General features: G+C 34.8%; 3 protein-coding genes across 4 annotated transcripts; 2 read left to right on the top strand and 1 right to left on the bottom strand.

Annotated features, from left to right (window-relative positions):
* Positions 1 to 4527: 4527 nt before the first annotated feature.
* On the bottom strand, positions 4528 to 5085 carry LOC112769636 (uncharacterized). The gene has a single exon (XM_025814125.1). It carries the CDS (start codon positions 5083 to 5085, stop codon positions 4528 to 4530), a length of 558 nt encoding a protein of 185 aa, XP_025669910.1.
* A 10117-nt stretch (positions 5086 to 15202) lies between these two features.
* On the top strand, positions 15203 to 17362 carry LOC112788906 (uncharacterized). Of its 2 annotated transcripts, XM_072232253.1 has the most exons (4): positions 15203 to 15316; positions 15748 to 16125; positions 16223 to 16330; positions 16854 to 17362. In XM_072232253.1, exons 2-4 carry the CDS (start codon positions 15754 to 15756, stop codon positions 17157 to 17159), a joined length of 786 nt encoding a protein of 261 aa, XP_072088354.1. In that variant the 5' UTR covers positions 15203 to 15316; positions 15748 to 15753; the 3' UTR covers positions 17160 to 17362. The 2 variants fall into 2 exon arrangements, with proteins under 2 accessions (XP_072088354.1, XP_025686370.1); XM_025830585.3 differs by lacking the exon at positions 15203 to 15316 and having other exon boundaries at positions 15551 to 16125.
* A 1875-nt stretch (positions 17363 to 19237) lies between these two features.
* On the top strand, positions 19238 to 21333 carry LOC112788899 (endochitinase EP3). The gene is made up of 2 exons (XM_025830577.3): positions 19238 to 19613; positions 20781 to 21333. Exons 1-2 carry the CDS (start codon positions 19340 to 19342, stop codon positions 21185 to 21187), a joined length of 681 nt encoding a protein of 226 aa, XP_025686362.1. The 5' UTR covers positions 19238 to 19339; the 3' UTR covers positions 21188 to 21333.
* Positions 21334 to 22184: the final 851 nt, after the last annotated feature.

The following is a 22184-nucleotide window of genomic DNA, read 5'->3' as shown; positions in this document are numbered from 1 at the left end:
ATACCTTTGACATTCACAACTAAAGGGTCATTATAATCTTTTCTGGTGGGTACTGGTTGAGACTTATTTCACCCAAACCTTCTACAAATTCTTCATTGTTGTTGATATTATGTGTTATCGTAATTCTGCTAAAAGGGTCTCTTCTGAGTTATTATGTTTTTGTTTCACGAAAAAATCTACTAAAAAAACTAACAAATAACAAAGAAAAAATCGGTATTTTGAGTTTGGAGGATAGTGGTTAAAGAGAGTGCTTTTAAGGTACTGCAAAAAAGTAGGAGTTAAAAGACAACGTGAATGATGGGAAGTTATATTAAAATTTGTCCGTGATTATTTTAACTTTCCGCCAAAAACTACTTCAAAAGTTAAGCGCACATTAAAATTTTAAATTTTAAAAATTCAGTTTGACCAATGTTGTTTAAATTGTCTTTTAACTTTCTTTAATCTTAAGATATTTCTTTCATCCTACTGTTTATTATCTACTAAATATACCTTAAATTATTTTATTTTTAATACAATAGTTATTTATTTTTTTTAATGGTCAAATATAATAAAAAATTTAAATTTAAATTTTGATTTTGTAATATTTTTATCTTTAATTTTTATTACAATAACAATAAATAACCAAAAAACTACTTTAATAAATATATGACCCTCACAATCTCTCGTTTGATGCAGTTGATAGTTGATGATTTAAACAATATACTATTATTTAATTAGGGTAAAAAACCTAATTGAGCCAAGGAGAGCTCATTTTTACCGAAATCAGCCAAATCAAAGTTTGATACCTCAATCCACCAGAACTCATTTTTATATAATTCGAATCAATAGAATTCGAATTAGGTTTCCACGTAATTCGAGTTGAATCAATTCGAATTACTTCCAAGCTATGTTCCAATGTAATTCGAATCAATAAGATTCGAATTATCATGCAAAAGTCCTTAGTAATTCGAAACGACTAGGTTCGAATTATAAAAGTGTAGTTCGAAATAAATCAATTCGAATTACATTGAGAAGGATACATGAGTGGGGTTCGAATCATATTGACTCGAATTAGTAGGGCTTTGTGAACATAAGTAATTCGAATCTAGTTGATTCGAATTACAAGGGTTTCGGCTATATAAGGAGTTCGAACCAAGTTCATTCGAATCACTTTGTCATTCTCATACCCCACCAAATCCCAGAGAAAACGACCAACATTCGGGCCGAGTAAGAGAAGATAGGCATATTCAGGGGATGGGGGACGATCCGGGGAGACTTTATCGTTTGGATGGAGTTGCTCATATCGCCGGGGTGATCAACGATGAGGTTAGTGGTTTATGATGTTGCGCTGTTGATAGTGTTTTTTGTTAGTGGTTTATGTAACATTTAGTGGTTTAGGATAGTGGTGTAGGCAAGTGGTTTTTGTTAATGATTTTTTATAGCGGTTTATGTTAGTGTTAGCGGTTTAAGGTAGTGGTTTAGGCCAGTGGTTTTTGTTAGAGGTTTTTTTTATTGTGTTTTGTTAGCGGTTTTTGTTAATGGTTTTTGGATAGTGGTTTTAGTGACGGTTAGTGGTTTAAGGTTGTGGTTTATGATAGAGGTGTATGCTAGTGGTTTTTGTTAACGGTTTTACTTGTTAGTGATTGTTGTATTTGTTAATAGTTTTTGCACGTGGTTCATGTTAGCGGTTTGTGTATACAATGTTGGTTGCCTGTTTCATGTATGTTGTGTTGCACCATTTATTTTTTGGTTCTTTACAAAATAAATTGTATATGTTAGTGGTTTGTGGATCTGTTCTAATTATGCGGTTTATGTACTGGCCAGTCTCGTCGTTGCATATCCAGCGTTAGGCGGCAGCAGGGGATGCGTCTTGATGAGAGGTACGTTCCGTACTTGCAGATGGCCGGATTGTACCATCTTGCGAGACTGAACGACAGATGGTTCCGACTAGACGAGCCCCTAGTCAGCGCATTCGTCGAGAGGTGGCGACCTGAGACGCACACCTTCCACATGCCGTTCGGGGAGTGCACCATCACGCTTCAGGACGTTGCATACCAGCTGGGGTTGCCAGTGGACGGACATTACGTTAGTGGTTGCCTGACGGACTTCCACCTGTACATTGAGGGTGGGAGGCCAACTTGGCAGTAGTTCCATGAGTTGCTCGGGGTTTTACCTCCCGAGAACCAGGTTCAGAAATTCGCAGTCAACTACACCTGGTTCCAAGAGACATTTGGAGAGTGTCCCGACGGGGCTGATGAGGAGATAGTTAGGCACTTTGCCCGTGCCTATATCATGATGTTATTGGGCACGCAGCTGTTTGCCGACAAGTCCAGCAATCGTATACATATCAGATGGCTACCCTATGTTGCTCGGCTTGAGGATATGGGTGGCTACAGTTGGGGGTCGGCGGCACTAGCATGGTTGTACCGGTGCATGTGCCGAGTCGCCAACAGACATGTCGTGAAGTTAGCTGGGCCTTTACAGTTACTGCAGTCTTGGATCTTCTGGAGGTCTCCTTCATTAGGCCTACTGGGTATGATGAGATTAGCTGGCCCCTTTCCTCGAGGTACCGTTATTGTTTTCTGCTATGTATCATTATTGTATTTATTTTCGATTATGGAAGCAATTTCATGCATTGTAGAGTGAGTGATGAATGAAGTAGAATGTTTAACCTCTTTTGCAAATGGTCTGGTTACAATCCTGGGATTAGCAACAAGGGACCTCGGGTACAGATGGGTCGCCTGAAGATCGACTTGTTACAGCCTCGGGATGTAAGTACGTTGAAACCATACTTAGCTCCAGTCGTTATTTCAGTTTATATCATCTAACAGAAGTGTTAAACTGTTATTGATTGCTTTTTTCAGTTCATATGGATGCCGTATAGCGCACTCGACGTCATCCAGGTTGTCCACCCGGAGGTGTTGGAGCCGCGGCATACGATGTTATGGCGGTGTGTGACGTCGTTGATTTATTTTACTGTGGTAGAGTGGCATCATGTTGATAGAGTTTTACCGCAGTTTGGCGGCGTTCAGCCCCGCCCGCGTCCCGCCCTGAACATCGACTTCTTGATGTCGAAGGACGGGAGAGGAGGTGACTGTTGGTTCCCGGCGCACTTAGCTGACTGGCATCTTTACTGGTAGGAGCGTGTGGAGCACATTTTACAGTTCGACATCGTGCCCGACCCCGGTCCTTCTCATGATTTCTTGACATGGTGGCATCAGCACAGAAAGAGATTCCTGTCGCCGGAGATGTTATTGGGGGATCCGAGAGGTATTCCTATTCCGGATGAGGCGACGCAGAGGGGTGCAGGGCGAGTTCCAGATATGGCCCGAGTCGACGATGTTCCTAACAGACGTCGTACTGAGAGGAGAGCACGGGTCGGGACACGTCGTAGCCAGCGTGAGTGGAATTGGGTTGATCATGCTATGGATGACGTCGAGGATGCAGTTAGGGGTGGCGGGAGACGACGTGGTCGTGGAGGCAGGAGGAGGGGTGCTGCTGCTAGAGAGGGTGCCCATCAGGCTGGCGGGGATGTAGCTGGAGGAGGTGCTGCAGTGGGGGTTGATAGGCCCCATCAGGGGGGGCATGATGGTGAGTGGTATGGATCTGGCATGGGAGATCCGACGAGTCACACTGAGGCTGGGCTTGGGGGTGGACCACTTGGAGATTATTTCGTCGGTGTTCCCGGTGACGATCAGACCCTTCAGGAGAGTACTCCATGGGTGAGTCTGGGCTCCATGTTTCCAGACTTCCTTGCTGGTGATGGCATTGTCGCCGAGTTCGGTGGACCGCATTTTCTTGAGGATATCCGGACCATTATGCAGGAGGATGAGGCTGCACGAGGACGGGTTCACACGACAGCGACACAGGCACCTCTAGATGTAGATCTGAACGAGCCTGCCACGGTTCCTCCTGCGCATACTTTTGCCATGGGTGGGACGCCAGCATCGGCCCATACTCTGGGGTCACATTCAGTTGCCGGCCCGTCATCATCCAGACCCGTGCATGTTCCGCCCAGGACCCCGACCGACGCAGTTCCGGATGACAGCGATGACTCGATTGAGGATGAGGAGCCACTTATACGTAGGGGTTACAGGACACGGGTGCCACGCCGATGTGGCACGGGGTCGCACCTATTTAGATGATTTATGGATTGTGGTGTATGTCGTGTTATTATGTTTATGTTATGTACCTTCTTTGTTGGTTATCAGTGTTATATAATGTACTTTGATGTTATGTACTTTGATGTTATGTTATGTACTTTCATGTTATGTACTTCGATGTTATGTTATGTTATGTACTTTGATGTTATGTTATATACTTTGGTGTTATGTTACATATTATCAGTCATCCCACCAGATAGTGTAGTTTGTTTTAGTCACTAAATTCCAAAATTAGAAAGACATTCAACATACATATGTGGTACGAATTACAAGTTTCAACACTTATAGAATACAACTTAGTTCCACGTAAACAATGGTCGCTAACTGAAATAAAATACATCTGCTGATATAGTAAAAAATATAAACAGACAAACCATATCTCCTATTAATTCCCAGCATTCCCGCTGGGTCCTGCGGCTTGTGGACAACTACGACGGGTGTGTCCTGGCTGCCTGCAGAGGCCACATCTCTTTGGCCGGTTCGGATCTGCATCATCCATGTTGGTGCGAATGCGTGTGGACCTAGGACGACCCTCCCTCGCACGCCTCATGTTCGGATCCGGTATAACGGTAGGCCCGGCATATGGTGGCCAGAAACCCTCCGGAATGGGTGGTGTAAATCCCATCTGATAGACACCAAAAACGGAACTAACGCGATAGACCTCGTGGACGTAAGGCTGCCATGTCAGACGTGAATAAGCACAGCAGGCCAGGGCGTGAGGACACGAGAAATGAAGTGCTTGGAAGTATCCACAATCACAAGTCTTGGAACCTAATGAGACCCTGTACGTACCTAGTGAGAATGAACCTGTCGGAGTCGTCTCAGCCACGGTGTACTCCGAGTTATCCCTGTCATAAACAGTTACCGTGAAGCACCTGGCTGTCTTCAGGTTGGCCTCGATACACTTTACTAGGTATTGACTGAATTGTTGTCCAGTACCCATCTGAGCCTCGGCCTCCCTACCCTTACGCTCGAATAGCTCAGCCAGCCTTCAGTATGTGGCCTTAACCAGCGAGCAAACAGGGAGGTTCCTTACCCCCTTTAGGATTGAATTGACACACTCTGATATATTGGTCGTCATGTGCCCGAATCTCCGGCCCTCATCACAGTACTGTGTCCACAACGAGTACTCAATTCGGTTCGCCCAGTCACACATTGCCGGATTCTCAGAGCGCAGGATGTCGAACCAGTAGTCAAACTCCACCTCGGTCTTCGCATATGCGGCGTTCACAAGAAGCCTCCGGGCATCTTTGCCCTTGAAGGTGAGGGCGAAATTCGCTGCAACGTGTCGAATGCAGAATGCCCGGTATGCAGACGGAGGTAGCCATCCCCCATCAGGTGCTTCAAGTGCTGCCTTGATGCCGTTATGCCTATCTGAAATAACTAACAGACCTGGCTGAGGTGTCACGTGCTGACGGAGGTGGGAGAGAAAGAAGGACCATGACTCAGCATTCTCACCCTTAACTAGTGCGAATGCCACAGGGAGTATGTTGGAATTCCCGTCCTGTGCAATCACCACGAGCAACGTTCCCCCTTACTTGCCATATAGATGGGTGCCATCAATACTCACCAACGGCTTGCAATGACGAAATGCTTCGATACAAGGGGAAAAAGTCCAGAACATCCTATGAAAATAAGCCTGAGACTCATCCACCTGTCCACCAACTCGAACAGGGCAGGTCCTGAGGACTGCTACAGTGCCAGGCATAGTCAACTGAACTCCTAAGACCCACCGAGGGAGCTCGTTGTACGACTCATCCCAGTCCCCGTAGATGATTGCTACCGCCTTCTGCTTGGCCATCCACACCCTCCGGTATGTAGGCCTAAAGCCAAAGTGTGCTGCCGTTGCATTTAGAAGCACCTTGATGTTCATGGATGCGTCAGCCCTAACCATTGGCATGATGAATGTCGCTATCACATGGTAGTCCAAGCTCCTATGGTTGCTGGAGATGGAGGTGGCGAGACAGGTATGCGGCCCGTTGTACTGCTTGACTTCCCAGATGCCCTTGCGCTGTCGGAGGCTCAGCCTAATCAACCATGTGCATCCATTCCCAAACTCAGAACACTTTCCCACGTACCGGCGATAGTCAGACTCAACCACCTTGTACTGTACCCCTCGGCAGATGCTATACGTCTTGACACTCAACAGGGCCTCATCTTTATCCTGGAACTGTTGACCAACTTGGAACTCTGTCATACCGGCAGAGCCGTCGGTATCTCTAGCGCCAAATCCAGCTAGCTGCCCAAGATGTCCGTCCTGCCTCATGACATCCAGATCCAAAGATGAAAAATGGGGTGGGTACTGATTGGTGCCAGAACTAGAACCACCAGTAGGCCTTATCGGATCACTCGCTCCAACATCATCACCGCTTTCATCAGCGATAATATCCGGCTCGACTTCATCATCATCTGGATCATCACACAATCCCTCGCCAACACCAGCCGGAGGAGGACACTGTACTTTAATCGGATGATGTTCATCATATCCAACCTCGTCTCCAACATTGCCGGCGAGATCAACAGCAAACGATGGGGAGGCGGCAGGCTGGACCGCTGCCTCATACACTGGAACGGAGGAAGAAGCAACCGCAGGTCTCGAGCTCGAACCGGCCGCCGTGGCTATAGTGTTGGCATTCCGGTTCGACCCACCAGAGCTAGATACCACGTCGACGAACTTAGCCAACAGCTCCAGTGTCCTCACCTCCGGAAACTGCCTACGAGAAAGAAACATGACCTACAAGTCCTCATCACTCCCGATCGTGAAACAATCATACTTCAACGTATCGTGGAGCACCGTGATTGGAATGCGATAGAAAAACTTCTTAACTCTCTTCACTCCTTCCAGACCAAGTTTGCCAAGCACAGAGCTCACGAGACCATCGTAACTGGTCGCGGGGCTCATGATAATACATAGAGGATCCTTATCCGTGAACTTCACCCCAGACCGAGTTTTTCTATTAATCGATCCTCTGTGGTGTACTAGCACTAGAAAACTATCTTCACTAGCCATCTCGCCTTTTTGTTGAGCACAACATGAGTTCACAGCATATATATAGAGCTCCGCTTCCCACTAATTCGAATCAACTCCATTCGCACCATACATATATAATTCGAATTAACTAAATTCGAATTATCCTGTGTACGTAATTCGAGTCAATATGTCTCGAACTATACCTAGCGTCACACTTTCAACTTAATTCGAATTGATATTGTTCGAATTATTATTCTCTAATTCGAAACTACTTGTTTCGAATTACTTGGATTGCCTTACTACATGTAATTCGAGTTTACTCAATTCGAACTACATACAAGTATAATTCGAATCATATAGATTTGAATTATATGAAAATTTCGTTTTGGTTGAATGCTGTATCGAAATTCAGTTTGGCGGATTTAGGTAAAGCTTCTCCTCACATGGAAACGATATAACATTTTACCTAAAAACAAGAGTTATACATTAAGTAAATTTTGTAAATATTTTTACCTACAAATTTTAATGTTTAATAAATTTTAATTACTAAATTAGTTACTAAAATTTTATTACATTAGACAAATTAATTATCAGATAAAATTGTTATAAGAAATTTTATAAATTAATTTCTTTGTTATTTAATAAAATTTCAAACTTTTATACAAGTGACTCATAAATTAATTAGTATTAATTTTTTTATAACTGAAAATAATTGTAAAATAATTAATTAATGGAATATACCAATTAAATAATAGTAAAAATAAAAAATTTAATTCATAATTTCACAAAATAATTTTTAAAAAGATAATTATACATATAACAAGAATACAGTACTCACAAAAATATATAGTATGTACTAAACCATATAAATAAAGACTAATTTTTTTTAACTTATTCTCATTTTTTTAAATTCAAAAAATGATAAATAATTTATTTTTAATAAAAACCAAAAAAAATTTTATACTTACAAATTATTGAATTTTTTATTATCTATTCAAATTATATTATTTTAGTTAAATAAATTTTATTTTTATAATTAACTAAAATATTAGAATATTATCTTTATTTTTATAATTTTTTATTTTATCTAAATTCATTTTTTTATATTTTTAGATTTAATTTCATAAATATGTGTTAATGTTAGAATATTAAAAAAATGATACTATACATTAATAAATTTATTTAAAAAAATTAATTTATTCAAGACAGAATAGCCATGGTACGTTAATGTAAGCAAGAAATACAGCTACGAAAAATATTGTTTGTAGCAAAAGATTAAATTTTAGCCACTGTCGTAATGTTTCGTGATAAATAGAAGACACGCTCATTTATTTTTATCACGATTTAGTGTTCGTAGTTAAAATTTGGTGGCTAAACACCGTTTTTGTGGTAGTGTATATATATTTAGTTTTACTCTCATAATTTACAACACAATTCAATACAATTCAATCAATCAACAATCAATAAAAATTCGCATTCTTGTCTTTTCTTATTCTTTCACAATTTTATCAACTATTTTCTCTTCAAGTCTACCCATCACAAATCACCATATCAAATTACTTTCAAAATTCATAATATGCATGCATCTCTTAGGTTTTGTTTTCGATTTTTTTTTCTATCTCCATTTCTTTTTATTAAGTTGGTGTATGTTAAGTCACTAGTATTTATAATTAAGGAAAAGTATAGGGAGCTAATGGTCTAAGCGTACAATGTGTACAATGGAGGTTTAGGAAGTATTAGAGATATGATCATTAGTGTTACATTGTCCTGTCAGGTTACGCTTTTGGGATGAGTGGGTTCATGACATGGTATTAGAGTTCTAGATCCGAAAGGTCAAGGGTTCGATCCTTGGTGAATTCCAAAATTAACTTAAGTTTTTAGGATGAGTGATTTTATGACATGAGATGTTTATTATCCCTGGTATTTTGATGGTTATTCTGGATAGTGTGGGTGATGTTCATTTTATTCATAGAACAAAGGTTTAGCCCATTGTACACATTGTACACTTAGGCCATTGACTCCCTAGCACTACCCTATAATTAAACATAACCAATTGGCCTGGTTAGAGTAATTACTAACTCAACAACGTTTAATCAAGATTTTAGATTCAAGCTAAGATTTGTGAATACAACTATTACTGTTGAGAGATTCACCACACACTACAATAATTAAGTGTACGACTCAAGTCGAATTTAAATAATTAAACAGAAAAGCTCTACATACAAGCCATTAGTTTTTGACATGGTGTATTCTGCAGCCTCTCTCTGTTGTTGATGACCAGTTTATTCCGAAGGTTGGAATGACCTTTACCACTCTTGAAGATGCTAGTATTTCGGAGATGTTATTTCATTTGACACCACATACAATACAAACAGGTAATAAACTGTCCCTTTTTATGATTCTAAATTAATGTGTTTTATGAATCTGCCACAGAGGTGTATATTGGGTGTTTTTTGGGTGTATACAAAGCATTTGTTGGGTGTACGTAATGATTTTCCATTCTGCACTATGGTAATTGTTTCAGGTATAATTTGGTTTGTGGTTCTTTTGTCGGGGTGAATCACCACGGTCAGTCAACACTTCTCGGATGCTCTTTGATGAAAAACAAAGAAATTGAATCATTCAAATGGTTATTTCAATGTTAGTTTCGTTGCATGGGAGGAAATGCTCCGAAAGGATTTTTCGCCGATCAATGCGCATCAATGAAAAGGGCTTTAGAGGCCTGTATGCCAACAACAATTCACCGTTGGTGTATTTGGCACATCATGAAAAAGATTCCAAACAAATTAAACGGATACAAGGGACATGCAGAAATTGAACAAGAAATGAGCGAAGTTGTTTGGAACTCTCATAGTAAAGACTCATTTGATAGGAATTGGAATGAATTTCTGCTGAATTTTGGTCTTGTGGACAACAAGTGGCTTTCAGGTAATGTTTGTTTAAAATCTGCAGCAGAGGTGTAAATTTAATTTTCTTCGGGTGTATTTATAGTCTGTGTTTGGGTGTATTCTACAGATCTCTATGAAGACCGTCATATATGGGTTCCAATCTATCTGGATCACCACTTCTGGACAGGGATGAGAAGCACGCAAAGGATCTCTATGTTATAAAATACTGTTTATTTTTTTTTTACAATGGTTTAAGGGTTTTGGGTATTAGGGTTTAAGGTTTTATGGTTTACGGGGTACGGGTTAGGGTTTAGGTTTTAAGTGTTTCGTGTTTAGGGTTTTAGGGATAAAGCATCAGGGGGATAGATTTTTTGGTGTATATTCAACGTTCTTTGGGTGTAAAAAATGGCAAGTTATGGATGTATATTTAGTTTGATTTTTTCCTTCATATTATAGTACCTGTAATTCATACATTTTGAATACAGCAGAGAGATTTTAATTATTGAAAGAAATTTTACAATAAACAAAACTATAATTGAAAATTTTTTACAGCATGTGTTCAATTTGTTACAGGACTATATAACATTTACATTAAACAGTGTCAATATCCTCAGAATCTATCTGACAATATGGACTTAATAAAAACGAGGATGGCTTGGACAGTCTTATTGCATTACTTTTCCTAATGGCTTCAGCTTTGTTTAGATTCATGTCATGGAATAGAATCCTGGAAGCATATTCCACTCTAAAGTGGTCCACCTCGTCCTACAGTTAAAAAGAATATTCTGTTTAATCAACCATGTTAATTGAGAAATGTAATACAGAGTTATTTACTTTTTAAATACATTTACCTAGCTGACATTTATTTCATCTAAGCACACTTACATTTCTTTCAACTTGGTTTCTGGCTTCCATTTTTTCTGAAATAAAAAATACACTCATATATATCAGCAGGATACACCCAAGGATATAAATAAGATACACCTATAGATATGAGTCAGATATACCCATAAATATCAGTCAGATATCACTCAAACATGCATTAATATACAAGGGCAAGCAACATTACAAGTTCAGGCAATATACACCCATGGACAATCAAATATTAGAACAGTGAAACTGTTGAATATATATTACAGTATATCAGTTCAGAAAAAATATACCCATAGATATCAGCAAGATACACCCAAGGATATAAATAAGATACACCCATAGATATGAGTCAGATACACACATAGATATCAGTCAGATATCATTCAAACATGCATTAATATACAAGGGCAAGCAACATTACAATGTCAAGTAATATACACCCATGGACAATCAAATATTAGAACAGTGCAACTGTTGAATATATATTACAGTATATTAGTTCAGAAAAATACACCCATTGATATCAGTAAGATACACCCAAGGATATAAATAAGATACACCCATAGATATGAGTCAGATACACCCATAGATATCAGTCAGATATCACTCAAACAAGCATTAATATACAAGGACAAGCAACATTACAAGGTCAAGTAATATACACCCATGAACAATCAAATATTAGAACAGTGCAACTGTTGAATATATTACAGTATATCAATTCAGAAATATTCACCCAACAAAGTATGTGATATACACCCAACAAGTTACTCCATATGCACCCAACAAATTACGCATTATATTCCAAACAATCAATTACCAGAAGAACTAGAAAAACAACTACAGTAATACCTAGAACAACTAAGAAGAACACTATAACCTAGAACCAAGAATAACAGTAAAACGTAGAACAAGTAGAATATTAAAAATTGTAAAATGAGACTTAGAACAAGAACAGTAAAATCTAGAAGAATGTAGAAGAACAGTAAAACCTAGTTCTTCGTTTTCGAAATCTGAAAAATATAGAATATGAGTGAAATAGTAACATAACGTATCTTGAGTATTATAACTTCGTTTTTTTCTTGAGATTCTTGATCGAGAGTTCTACGTTGTGTTGATGAAGAGTTCTGATCTTCGCGACAAGTGCTATCTCTGCAGTTTGGAATGTTGCTCGAAAATGGACGGTTTGTATTTTCTTTGAACGGGTTGGAGAAGTGGAAGAGTGCGCCATTAAGGAGCGCTATTTGCGAAGAGAAACCGTTTGAGTGGGACGCGTGTAATTTACGCTCCATTCAAAGTGAGATGAGTGCGCGTGTGAATGATGTGTGGGTTGGGAACTTGTAAAACTTGTAGGACCTTTTTGCTTGTATGTGTAGCAGGTGATGACAAGTCATCTTAGCCTAGTTTCACTAGTCTCTTTCTTTTGTTTTTAATTGAATTATGCACTTTCTTGAGGCCTAAGCAAGCTAATTTGGGTAGATTTTCATGCTTCCTTTGATTGAATCAACCATAGATAAATTCATGCTATTTCATGAGATTTGATGCCATAATGGTTGCATATTAGGATAGAATGAATATCTCATGATTTTGAGCATAGCTTTGATGTGTTTGGTTGATGAATGATAGGTGAAGAAAGCTTGGAGAAAGGTTGAAGTAAGAAGGAATGGCTAGAAGCAAAGAGAGGACAATGAAACAAGTGAAATTGAACCAGGAAGCATAAAGTTGGACTTGAAGTTAGCCCTCAAACTTTTGCACAAACTTTTGGGTGAAAAGTTAGCCTCAAAGTTAGCCCCCTAACTTGGAGGCTAACGTGAGAATTGGAAAATCACCCCAGGGCTACTCAACGTTTGCGCCAACGTTAGCCCCCTAACTTGGAGGCTAACGTTGGCATGAAAAATTTGTCCATGGGCTCCTCACGTTTGCGCCAACGTTAGCCCCCTAACTTTTGGGCTAACGTTGGCACATGAAGTTGTAAGGCTAGGGGCAAAAGTTTGCGCCAACGTTAGCCCCCTAACTTTTGGGCTAACGTTGGCGCCATTGGTGCATTAGGAAGGGCCAACGTTGGAGCAAAAGTTGGACCCCTAACTTTTGCACCAACGTTGGCATCAGTAAATTTGGCTATCTGATATGAAAAGTTGGAGCAAAAGTTAGACCCCTAACTTTTGCTCAAACTTTTACTCCAACTTCTACAAAAATCCAATCCGGTTCAATTGGTTCACTTTGGTTCCTCTCCAAACTCCAAGAGCAATCAACCAAGGCCTCTTTCAACCCAATTCCACCAAGAGCAAAGGCCCAACTCAAGGCTTGAAGATCATTTGAAGAAAGTGTATAAATAGGCTAGAATTCAAGTCATTCGGAGAGCTTCCTTTTCTTAGTTTTCATAGAGCTTTCTTTTTGAATTTTCAGAGAGTTTTAGTTATTGAGCGATCTTTAATTTCTTAGTTTGGGGAAGGAGAATTCCATTCTCTTCCTCTTAGTTTTATTGCTTTCAATTTCAATTACAACTATCTTGGATCTTGGGTTGGAGAATTGAAGGAATTCTGTTTCAATCTCATCCTTGGATCTCTCTGTTTCTTTACTGCTTACTTGAATTTAATTTTCTGTTAATTGCTCTTCATCTAATTTCTTTGCAATTTATATTTCCCTTGCAATTGTTCTTGTTGGATCAAGGAAGGTAGTGAGATCTAGACTTGGTTTCTAGTCTCTGGACCCCTGAGATCTGAATTTCTCACTTCAATTCCCTGTTTACTGTTTCCATGCTCATTTACTTTTCTGTTTAAGATTCGGTTTGATCTAAGTCATTCTCTACTTTTCTGCTTGTTGCAATTTTACTTTTCCTTGTTTAATTTCTGCAAATCCAACTCCCAATTCCCTTTACAATTCAAGCCATTTACATTTCCAGCACTTTAAGATTTTGCAATTTACATTTCTTGCATTCTAAGTTTCTGCCATTTAATTTCTTGTTCCTTAAGATTCAGCACTTTAACTTCTGTTCTCTTTAAATTCATGTCAATTACCCATTCTCTTTACTTTCTATGCAATTTAAATTCTGCAAATCACAAATCACTCAACCAAATCTTGATTCGCTTGACTAAATCAACCACTAAACTAAAATTGCTCAATCCTTCAATCCCTGTGGGATCGACCTCACTCCCGTGAGTTATTATTACTTGATGCGACCCGGTGTACTTGCCGGTTAGATTTGTGTGTTTTGGGAGAAATTCATTTTTCCACCAAAATATCTCATCAGCAGGCCCGATAATTAAATTAGTATATGTATCCATGTATATATGGATAATATACGAAAATATATATAATATTTTTTTATTTTTAAATAAAAATACGCATACTAGTTTTTGTTATAAAAATTTTATAAAGTTAATTAAATTTAGAGTTTAACTATTTTCAATACTGAAAATAATAAAATCAATGAGTAATAATTTGATTTATTTTTAAAATATAATAATTTTTCATTAATAGTAATATATACTTTATGATTAAATTAAGACATTTACATTGGAATTCAATCTTTTCAAAGATTTTTTTTAAATAATATTAGTGATTGAATTTGTAGATAAAATTTGAGCAAGTTCAATCTAATAAAGGATAAAATTTGTCAATTATCTTTTTTATTGTCATAGCAAAAAAAATTATGAAAAATTATTTTTGTTAAAATATATCTAAAAAAACTTTTAGTAAATAATGACTCAATTATTAACGTGATAATAAATTAAATTAAATAACATATATTCAAATTAATTAAATTAAATAATTAATATAATAAATTAGTTACAATTATTTCACTCAACAAAGTAAGTTAAATAAATAAAAAAGACCTTATAAATATGTTATGCAAAATTTTAACATTTTTAAAAATTATTAATCAAAATACATAAGACTAAAAATTAATACAAATTAAAATAAAATTTATTTATTTATTTCATTCAAATTTAATAATTAATATAATTAATTAGTTATAGTTAATATGATTAAATAAAATATTAAATAAATTCTTAAAAAATATTTACTTTTATTTAAAGTTATTACTATCTTATAAATTCTTAACAATTTTTCAATCTATAATAAATTAATAATACTAAATAATAGTGTGTAAATATATATATAGTAATTCAAAGTAGTATTTTTTTAAATATATGTGTGTTTATTTGATTTATGTGCAAAATAATTAGTAAATTTAAAATTTTCATATTATAAACTTTATGTTTAAGTCTATCTTACAAAATTAAATATTTTTAACAGAAGAAAACATTTACATTTCATTATCATCATTATGCATGACTAATTTTTATTAATCCACATTTGCACGACTTTTGGAAACTAAACCTGTGATCCGGTTACACAGATTTTTTTTTTTTTTAGCAGGTTAAAATTTATGTAGTATCTCATTTGGTCCATGTTCCTGAACCTGTGGATAGAACAAGGTATTGTTCATCGTCATGTTTTTTATCTTCTTTTGTTTTGTTACTATCAATTTGAAATTTCCAGGAAAAAGTCAACATCCGTATAAAATTGCTTCTGAATTAAGGTTACCACCACCCATCTTTTAAAAAATCTTCCTTTTTCAATGTCTTGGAATCACAGACACGCAAAGCCTTCAACTTATTCAATTCTTTGTAGTTTTTAATTGTTCTTGTTTAATTATAATATATCATAGGCTTAATCAATGTGCAACGTGTATGCTATTAAATCATGCAAAGTGCAAACGTTAACATTACTTTGTTTCTATCACCAAAAACCTTGTTCTGTTCTGTTCTTCATACACATGTAGATCACAGAATCATTAATTTATATACAACATTGTTGTGAGTTGTGACAATTGTCTTAACCCCATTGATTTATGGTTTCAACACAGAAGAGAATGATCATCACCCTTTTGAAGGGGACGATGGAAGATGATGATCAAGTTTTTTCCATGACCAAGATGATAAGGAGGAAAACATGTTTGATTATGATAATGATGATGGGCATGTTTGTTACAACAACATATGCAGCAGGTGACACAAATAATGTTTATAGTCCATGTCTTGATGCTAAGGTTCAGACAGGAGATGGTTTCACCTTTGGAATTGCTTTTGCATCAAACAAACAATCTTTCTTACAGGACAATGGTGGTCCTCAGCTTTCCCCTTGCGACCACCGCCTCGGCCTCGCCAGCAACGGTGCATCCGTTGCTGTCTTTAGGCCAAAAGTTGATGAGATCTCCTTACTCACCGTTAACAGAAACGACACGGTATCGTTCTTGTATTTCTTTCTATCAGCTTAAGTTTTTAGAATTAACTGATCTCATAAAAGTATCTAAGAAGTTTTCATGAATTCGAAATGATCAGGCTTCGGGTAGTGGATATATGGTTGCATTTGCTGGACAGAAGTATGCGGCAAGATCACTTCCAATCATGTTTGCTGATAACACACACACAATTACTAGCTTCACCCTGGTAAATTTACTTGTGTAGTTTCATGATATGATATTAGAATTTTTATAACCAAAAGATTTAGAATTTGATTCTTATTAATTCCAAGACAGATATAATCATTCATGTACTTCTTTCTATCAACTTAAACTTTTTGAAAATGTTCGTAACAGTAAACACATTTAACAATAAGTCTCTTGGAGAAGTTGTAATTCTAAAATTTGGATGTTGATTGATTGATTAATATCGCACATAATTACTAGCTTCATTCTAGTAAATCAGAGATATAATTATTTATGTATCTTCTTACGTTAGTTTGAACTTTTGAAATAAATAGTTTTATGATATGATATCAGAGTTCTTATAGCCAAAGATTTAGAATTCGATTTTTTGTTGACCTAAAAGAAAGAATTTCAGTAAGACGTGTTAGAAATATAATCATGCATGTGCAGATTTCTGTTAAATTTAAACTTTTAGGATAAGTAATTTCATTACAGTAAACACATTTAACAATAATAGTCTTGATTGATTGATTAATATCACACAGGTTCTTGAATTTAGTGGAGGAACCCTTCAAAACTTGTTCTGGAAGAGTTACGGCTGCAATTCGTGCTCCGGAGGAGGAAACATTTGTCTGAACAATACAGATTGTGCAGTTCCAAACTCAAAGTGTCAAGAAAATGGAGGTAGTGGCTGCAACATAGGCATACAATTGGCATTCTCAGGGACAGACAAGAATCTTGATGTTCTTAATTCTTGGTATGAAGTCAAGAATCTTAGACAGTACTCTCTCTACACTCTATACTCCAATCTGCGCGACACCATCGTCACGCCGTATGAAAAGTTTTTCTAAACTCCTAAACATGTAATTAATTACTCTCTTGATGAAATTGTTATGAGTCTAGACCAAATTGGTTCCTTAAATACTAAATAACTGTTTCTTGTGCTACACGTTAAATCTTGTTGCTTCATTGAAGTTCAGTTTGGTTAAACTCAACAACTAGAGTTTCAGGCTCAATTATAAGATTAAAGGCTAATTCTTTTCCTGGTTTAGAATTCATTTATAATAATCTGTGGATGTTCTGTTGCGTTCAAAGACTAATTAATGGCCTTTTCAAGTAAGAAATGCATGCTCATGTTTGTTTTAGTTATATGTTGATGTTATTGGAAAAGAATCACAGAAGAATGAGGGAATATTTATGAAGACCAAAAGAAGATAACAATAATTAGTGTATGAATGAAGCTGCAGAATTGCTTGCTTGCTTGTTATGCTGCTCATAGAGTGTGAATAAGCTTATAATAATTCATAACATTAACTTTAAATTTTCTGAAAACTAATTTGGATCGGTCGAATGGTTAGTTTACTTATTCGTTTAAATAAATATGGGAGTTAGAATTATATCTCTGCCTTATTGAGCCAGAAAATATCATAAAAAATAAAAGAAAAAACTTCAAAGTCAATAAAAAATTAAATGAAAAATATTACTTTAAAATAATTTAATTATTCTTATGAAAGATTATAGTCTGCTTTCGTAATTAGAAACATAAAAAAATAATAAAATTAATAATATATATATTATTTTTTAGTTAAAAAAAAGGATTATTAAATATTAGACAGTCAATATAAAAATTTTGTCGAATTTTTGTACCCATTTTACAAATGGTTCATTTGGATTTAATTTGATTATTATTCACAAGTTGGTTTACTTTGGCAATTAATTATAGAAAAAAAATATTTTGGATTAGTAATTTTTAGTATTTTTGTTATTATTTAATTAGTATAAATATTTATTATTTTTAATAAATAAATTTTATTATCTAATTCATGTATACAATTTTTAAAAAATATGGATACAAACTATATTAATTTATGTGTATAAACTTTAATAAATAAATATACAAACTATATATTTATTGTGCACAAAATCTTAATAAATAAATATATATATATATATATATATAAATTATTATTGCATAAATACTGTCAAAAAATAATAATAATATTTACTTACCATATAATATTACTCTTTATAAAATTCTTCAGTGATATAATTTTGGTGCTTCTATTCAATTACTTGTCATGTAACAATGATATTAGCTTATTATATCAGTTCTTTAATTTCGTCTCAAGATATAACATGATGAACATATAAGGCACTAAAAAACAGTCTCCAATCATGTTTAGTCAGAAAAGAGGACTCATTCAACCAGCGACACCACTGCCAATCGCCATTATTTAATTTAATAGCCTTAGACCAAGACCAATTCAATCCGACAAATACTTGTATGTTTTCATAATTGTTATTTTTTTAAATTACATATATATTATTTTAAATAATGAATTATTATAAAAACTTTAAAACACTAAATGTTTTAATTTTTTTCACATTATTTCTTATTTTAATAAATTTAAACTTCATTTAATAAAATATCATTGACTAATAAATTATTATATACACAAACTAAAATATATTATTATGATTTTGGATAAATCGCTACGATGAAATTGGTAGACAGACTGTTATTAGAAAACAATGTTATGCATCTCGATTCAAATGATTCAGCTAAATTCATTATATATAAAGTAAGAGATAAATGTATCAAAATTTCATGACTTTTTAATATGATTAGAAATTTCGTTGAGGCCCGCTATACCAAAAGCGAAAAAAAATCTATTCCTCCTTTTTTTTTAAACATTTAAAATTTATTTAAAGAGACAAATGAATCGATAGATCATCCTATCATCCAACTAAAATTTGTCAAATGTTTTAACTAATTTATCTATCTTGCTAGAGTAGTGGACACTGAACAGCGCACACCACTACAAAAAGAGGGAGAAATATCAAAGTCAAAGTCAAAATTTTCCACAAACACATACTATTCTCCCAATAATTTTCACACTAAAATGTCAACCATCCACAAATATTGTGTATAGATAGCGTGGCCAATGCAGCACCTCCTAATCAATATAAATACACCTCCCTTAGCTTTATGTTCATATAACTAACCATATCACACATCTTGAAAGATAATATGAGGATGGAGAAAAGGTTGTTACTTATGGGAATATGGGTAATGATGGGCATGGTCAAAAGTAATGGTTCTGTTGGTGACATAGTGACACAAGAATTCTTCAATGGTATTATTGATGAAGCTGATGATAGCTGTGCTGGGAAGAAGTTCTACTCCAGAGATGGATTCCTGAGTGCCCTCAATTCCTATGATCAGTTTGGTAACCTTGATACTCTTGATGACTCCAAGCGCGAGATTGCTGCTGCTTTTGCTCATTTCACCCACGAAACTGGACGTACGTTATTCTGTCTCATTTATTTGCATTCTTTTATCATTCTTTATTTTCACGTGAATTTGATACTTAATAATGTTAAACTATTTAATAGATTTAATTAAATTATCATCTAATAATTATTAACTATTAATTTTACATATGCTGTATATGAGTTTGGTTGATTTTTGTTTTTTTTAGTATTTTTATTTTAAAATTTTGTGAAGTAAAAAAACAATAATTAAAACAAAACTAAGAATTTTATTTTTTTTATTCTGAAAATAAAAAACATTCTGGGTCGATCTGGATAAATTTTAGTTGATAAGAGTCAAACATACTTGCATTGTTGTTCGACCGGCCAAAATAGACCGAGATTGGCTCGGTTTGAATGGTGTCGGTCATACTTGCCTTCGGTTTGGCCGATCGAATTAGGTTTAGGTAGTTTTTTATAAGGTAGTACAGTCGACTTCACGTGAAGTGAAGTTGATAGCTGAGAGCCGTTAGATAAAAATTTAATCAAATCATTTAACGGCTCTCAACTATCAACTTCACGTGAAGTCGACTGCTTCATAAATATAAGCCTATATAATTATGATTTTTTAAAGAAAGTAGTTTTTACTGTTAATTATATATTCTACAATAATTAAAATTTAATGAATAACTATAAACTAACACTAAAACCAATTATAGTGCATTTGATTTGACGTTTCCATTTTAGCATTTTTCTATTTTCATGAATTTGTTAAAAAATATAAAAATATTACTTTTTCATTTTTGTCATCCCTTTTTCACAAAATTTTTAAACTTAAAAATATTAAAAATAAAAATACAAACTAAATATACTCTTAAATTATACTTTTAATTTTATTTAAGATTTTGTAATAGAAAAAATAGAAAGTACTAAAAATAATAAAATCTCATTTACTGTTTTTACTTATTTTCAGTTTCTTCTTCAATAAACTTTAAAAAAAACTGAAATTTTTTTTTAATAAAAAATACCAAAACAAAAAAAGAAACTTTTATATCTGTATGATATCCTTTTTGTTTGTTGTTGTCTACAGTATCTTTTAATCTGACATATCAATAATTAATCTGTCAAGAATTTAAACTCTATTTAAAAATTTTTTGTCTTTTATTTATTTCAAAAATATTATCCAAAATAATTATTGCAAGATGTAAATGTGGATGTAGATTTTTGCTACATAGAAGAGATAGATGGTGCATCAAGGGACTACTGTGATGAAACAAACACAGAATATCCATGCAACCCAAACAAAGGGTATTATGGGCGTGGCCCAATTCAAATATCATGGAACTTCAACTATGGGCCTGCAGGGAAGAACATTGGGTTTGATGGGCTTAATGCACCTGAGACTGTGGCCAATGACCCTGTTGTGGCCTTCAAGACTGGACTATGGTATTGGATGGAGAATGTGAGACCTGTGGTTAGCCAAGGCTTTGGTGCAACCATTCGAGCCATCAATGGTCAACTTGAGTGTGATGGTGCTAACCCTACCACTGTTCAGGCTAGGGTTAATTATTACAAACAATATTGTTCACAATTAGGTGTTGACCCTGGTGATAATCTTACTTGCTAGTTGCTTGTGACTACTTCTAAACTCATCATTATTTAGGGTTATAAAATTGGATATCATGTCATACATACATTTATGTCAATAAAGATCTCACTTGTGAATGAGATCCTATTTAGCAAATTGAGTAAAGTTACATATACAAGTTTTAATGTGCCTGTTTTCACAAAAATATTTAGTAATAAAAAAAATTAAGTCAAAAAATAGACCAAACTTATTTTATTTAATATTTATTAATTATTACAACAATTAATAAATACTAAATAAAATAAATTCTGACTGTTCTTTTTGTTTTTCTAGTATTACGGCTGTTTCAGTTTGATATTTTTACCCCATAAGATGATAGTGATCATTTTTAAACTAACAATGTTTTCTTTCATTTAAATTGATGTCCATTTGAGATAGATATCAAGGTATATTTAAAGATTAAGAAATTGTGATAAATAAAAATTGGTAAAAAATATAGTTACTTTAAACACTAGATGTGAATTAGACGTTTAAAAATTAAACTGTTACATATACAAATAACGTCTATTTTTTTTATTTTGGAAATTATTAAGAGAAAAATGTTTTTCTTTACTAGTTTAATGTCAGCTGCTTAATCCTTTGAGTTTGGTGAGGACCAATATATATTAATCAAAATAACTAATGTGTTTGTTACTTTGTTTGCACGAAGCTAAGCAGCCACGAGTTAACTTTTAATTAGGGTATACAAGAAATCAAAGCCAATTAGAAGAAGAAAGCAAAGCCTAATACATAAAAAATAAAAAAATACCAAATGGATAATGATATATATAATGACCAAGCCCAACAAAAGACTATGTCAACATTATTAATCAGTGATTTATTAATGTTTGTAGTGCTCATCATAATATCATATATACACTATGTAGTTTTCTGTTTTAGCAATTCAATAATATTAAATTATTAATATGAACTATTAAAGCATGTCTAATAGAATATTTTTAGAATATCAATTTTAATATTTTTAAAAAATAAATTG

This window comes from Arachis hypogaea, chromosome 3 (genome assembly GCF_003086295.3).
Source record: "Arachis hypogaea cultivar Tifrunner chromosome 3, arahy.Tifrunner.gnm2.J5K5, whole genome shotgun sequence".
NCBI classification, from domain to species: Eukaryota; Viridiplantae; Streptophyta; class Magnoliopsida; order Fabales; family Fabaceae; genus Arachis; species Arachis hypogaea.
Note: the sequence above shows the minus strand (reverse complement) of the source record. Positions and strands in the feature narration are given on the sequence as shown.

What these genes read in the sequence shown, in the direction of transcription:
- LOC112788906 (XM_025830585.3), top strand. Translation starts at nt 15,733, where the DNA reads ATGGTTTCAACACAGAAGAGAATGATCATCACCCTTTTGAAGGGGACG. An exon ending in CCGTTAACAGAAACGACACG is followed by an intron (nt 16,126 to 16,222) that starts GTATCGTTCTTG and finishes CGAAATGATCAG; the next exon opens with GCTTCGGGTAGTGGATATAT. An exon ending in CAATTACTAGCTTCACCCTG is followed by an intron (nt 16,331 to 16,853) that starts GTAAATTTACTT and finishes AATATCACACAG; the next exon opens with GTTCTTGAATTTAGTGGAGG.
- LOC112769636 (XM_025814125.1), bottom strand. Translation starts at nt 5,085, where the DNA reads ATGGGTACTGGACAACAATTCAGTCAATACCTAGTAAAGTGTATCGAG.
- LOC112788899 (XM_025830577.3), top strand. Translation starts at nt 19,340, where the DNA reads ATGAGGATGGAGAAAAGGTTGTTACTTATGGGAATATGGGTAATGATG. An exon ending in TTTCACCCACGAAACTGGAC is followed by an intron (nt 19,614 to 20,780) that starts GTACGTTATTCT and finishes ATGTGGATGTAG; the next exon opens with ATTTTTGCTACATAGAAGAG.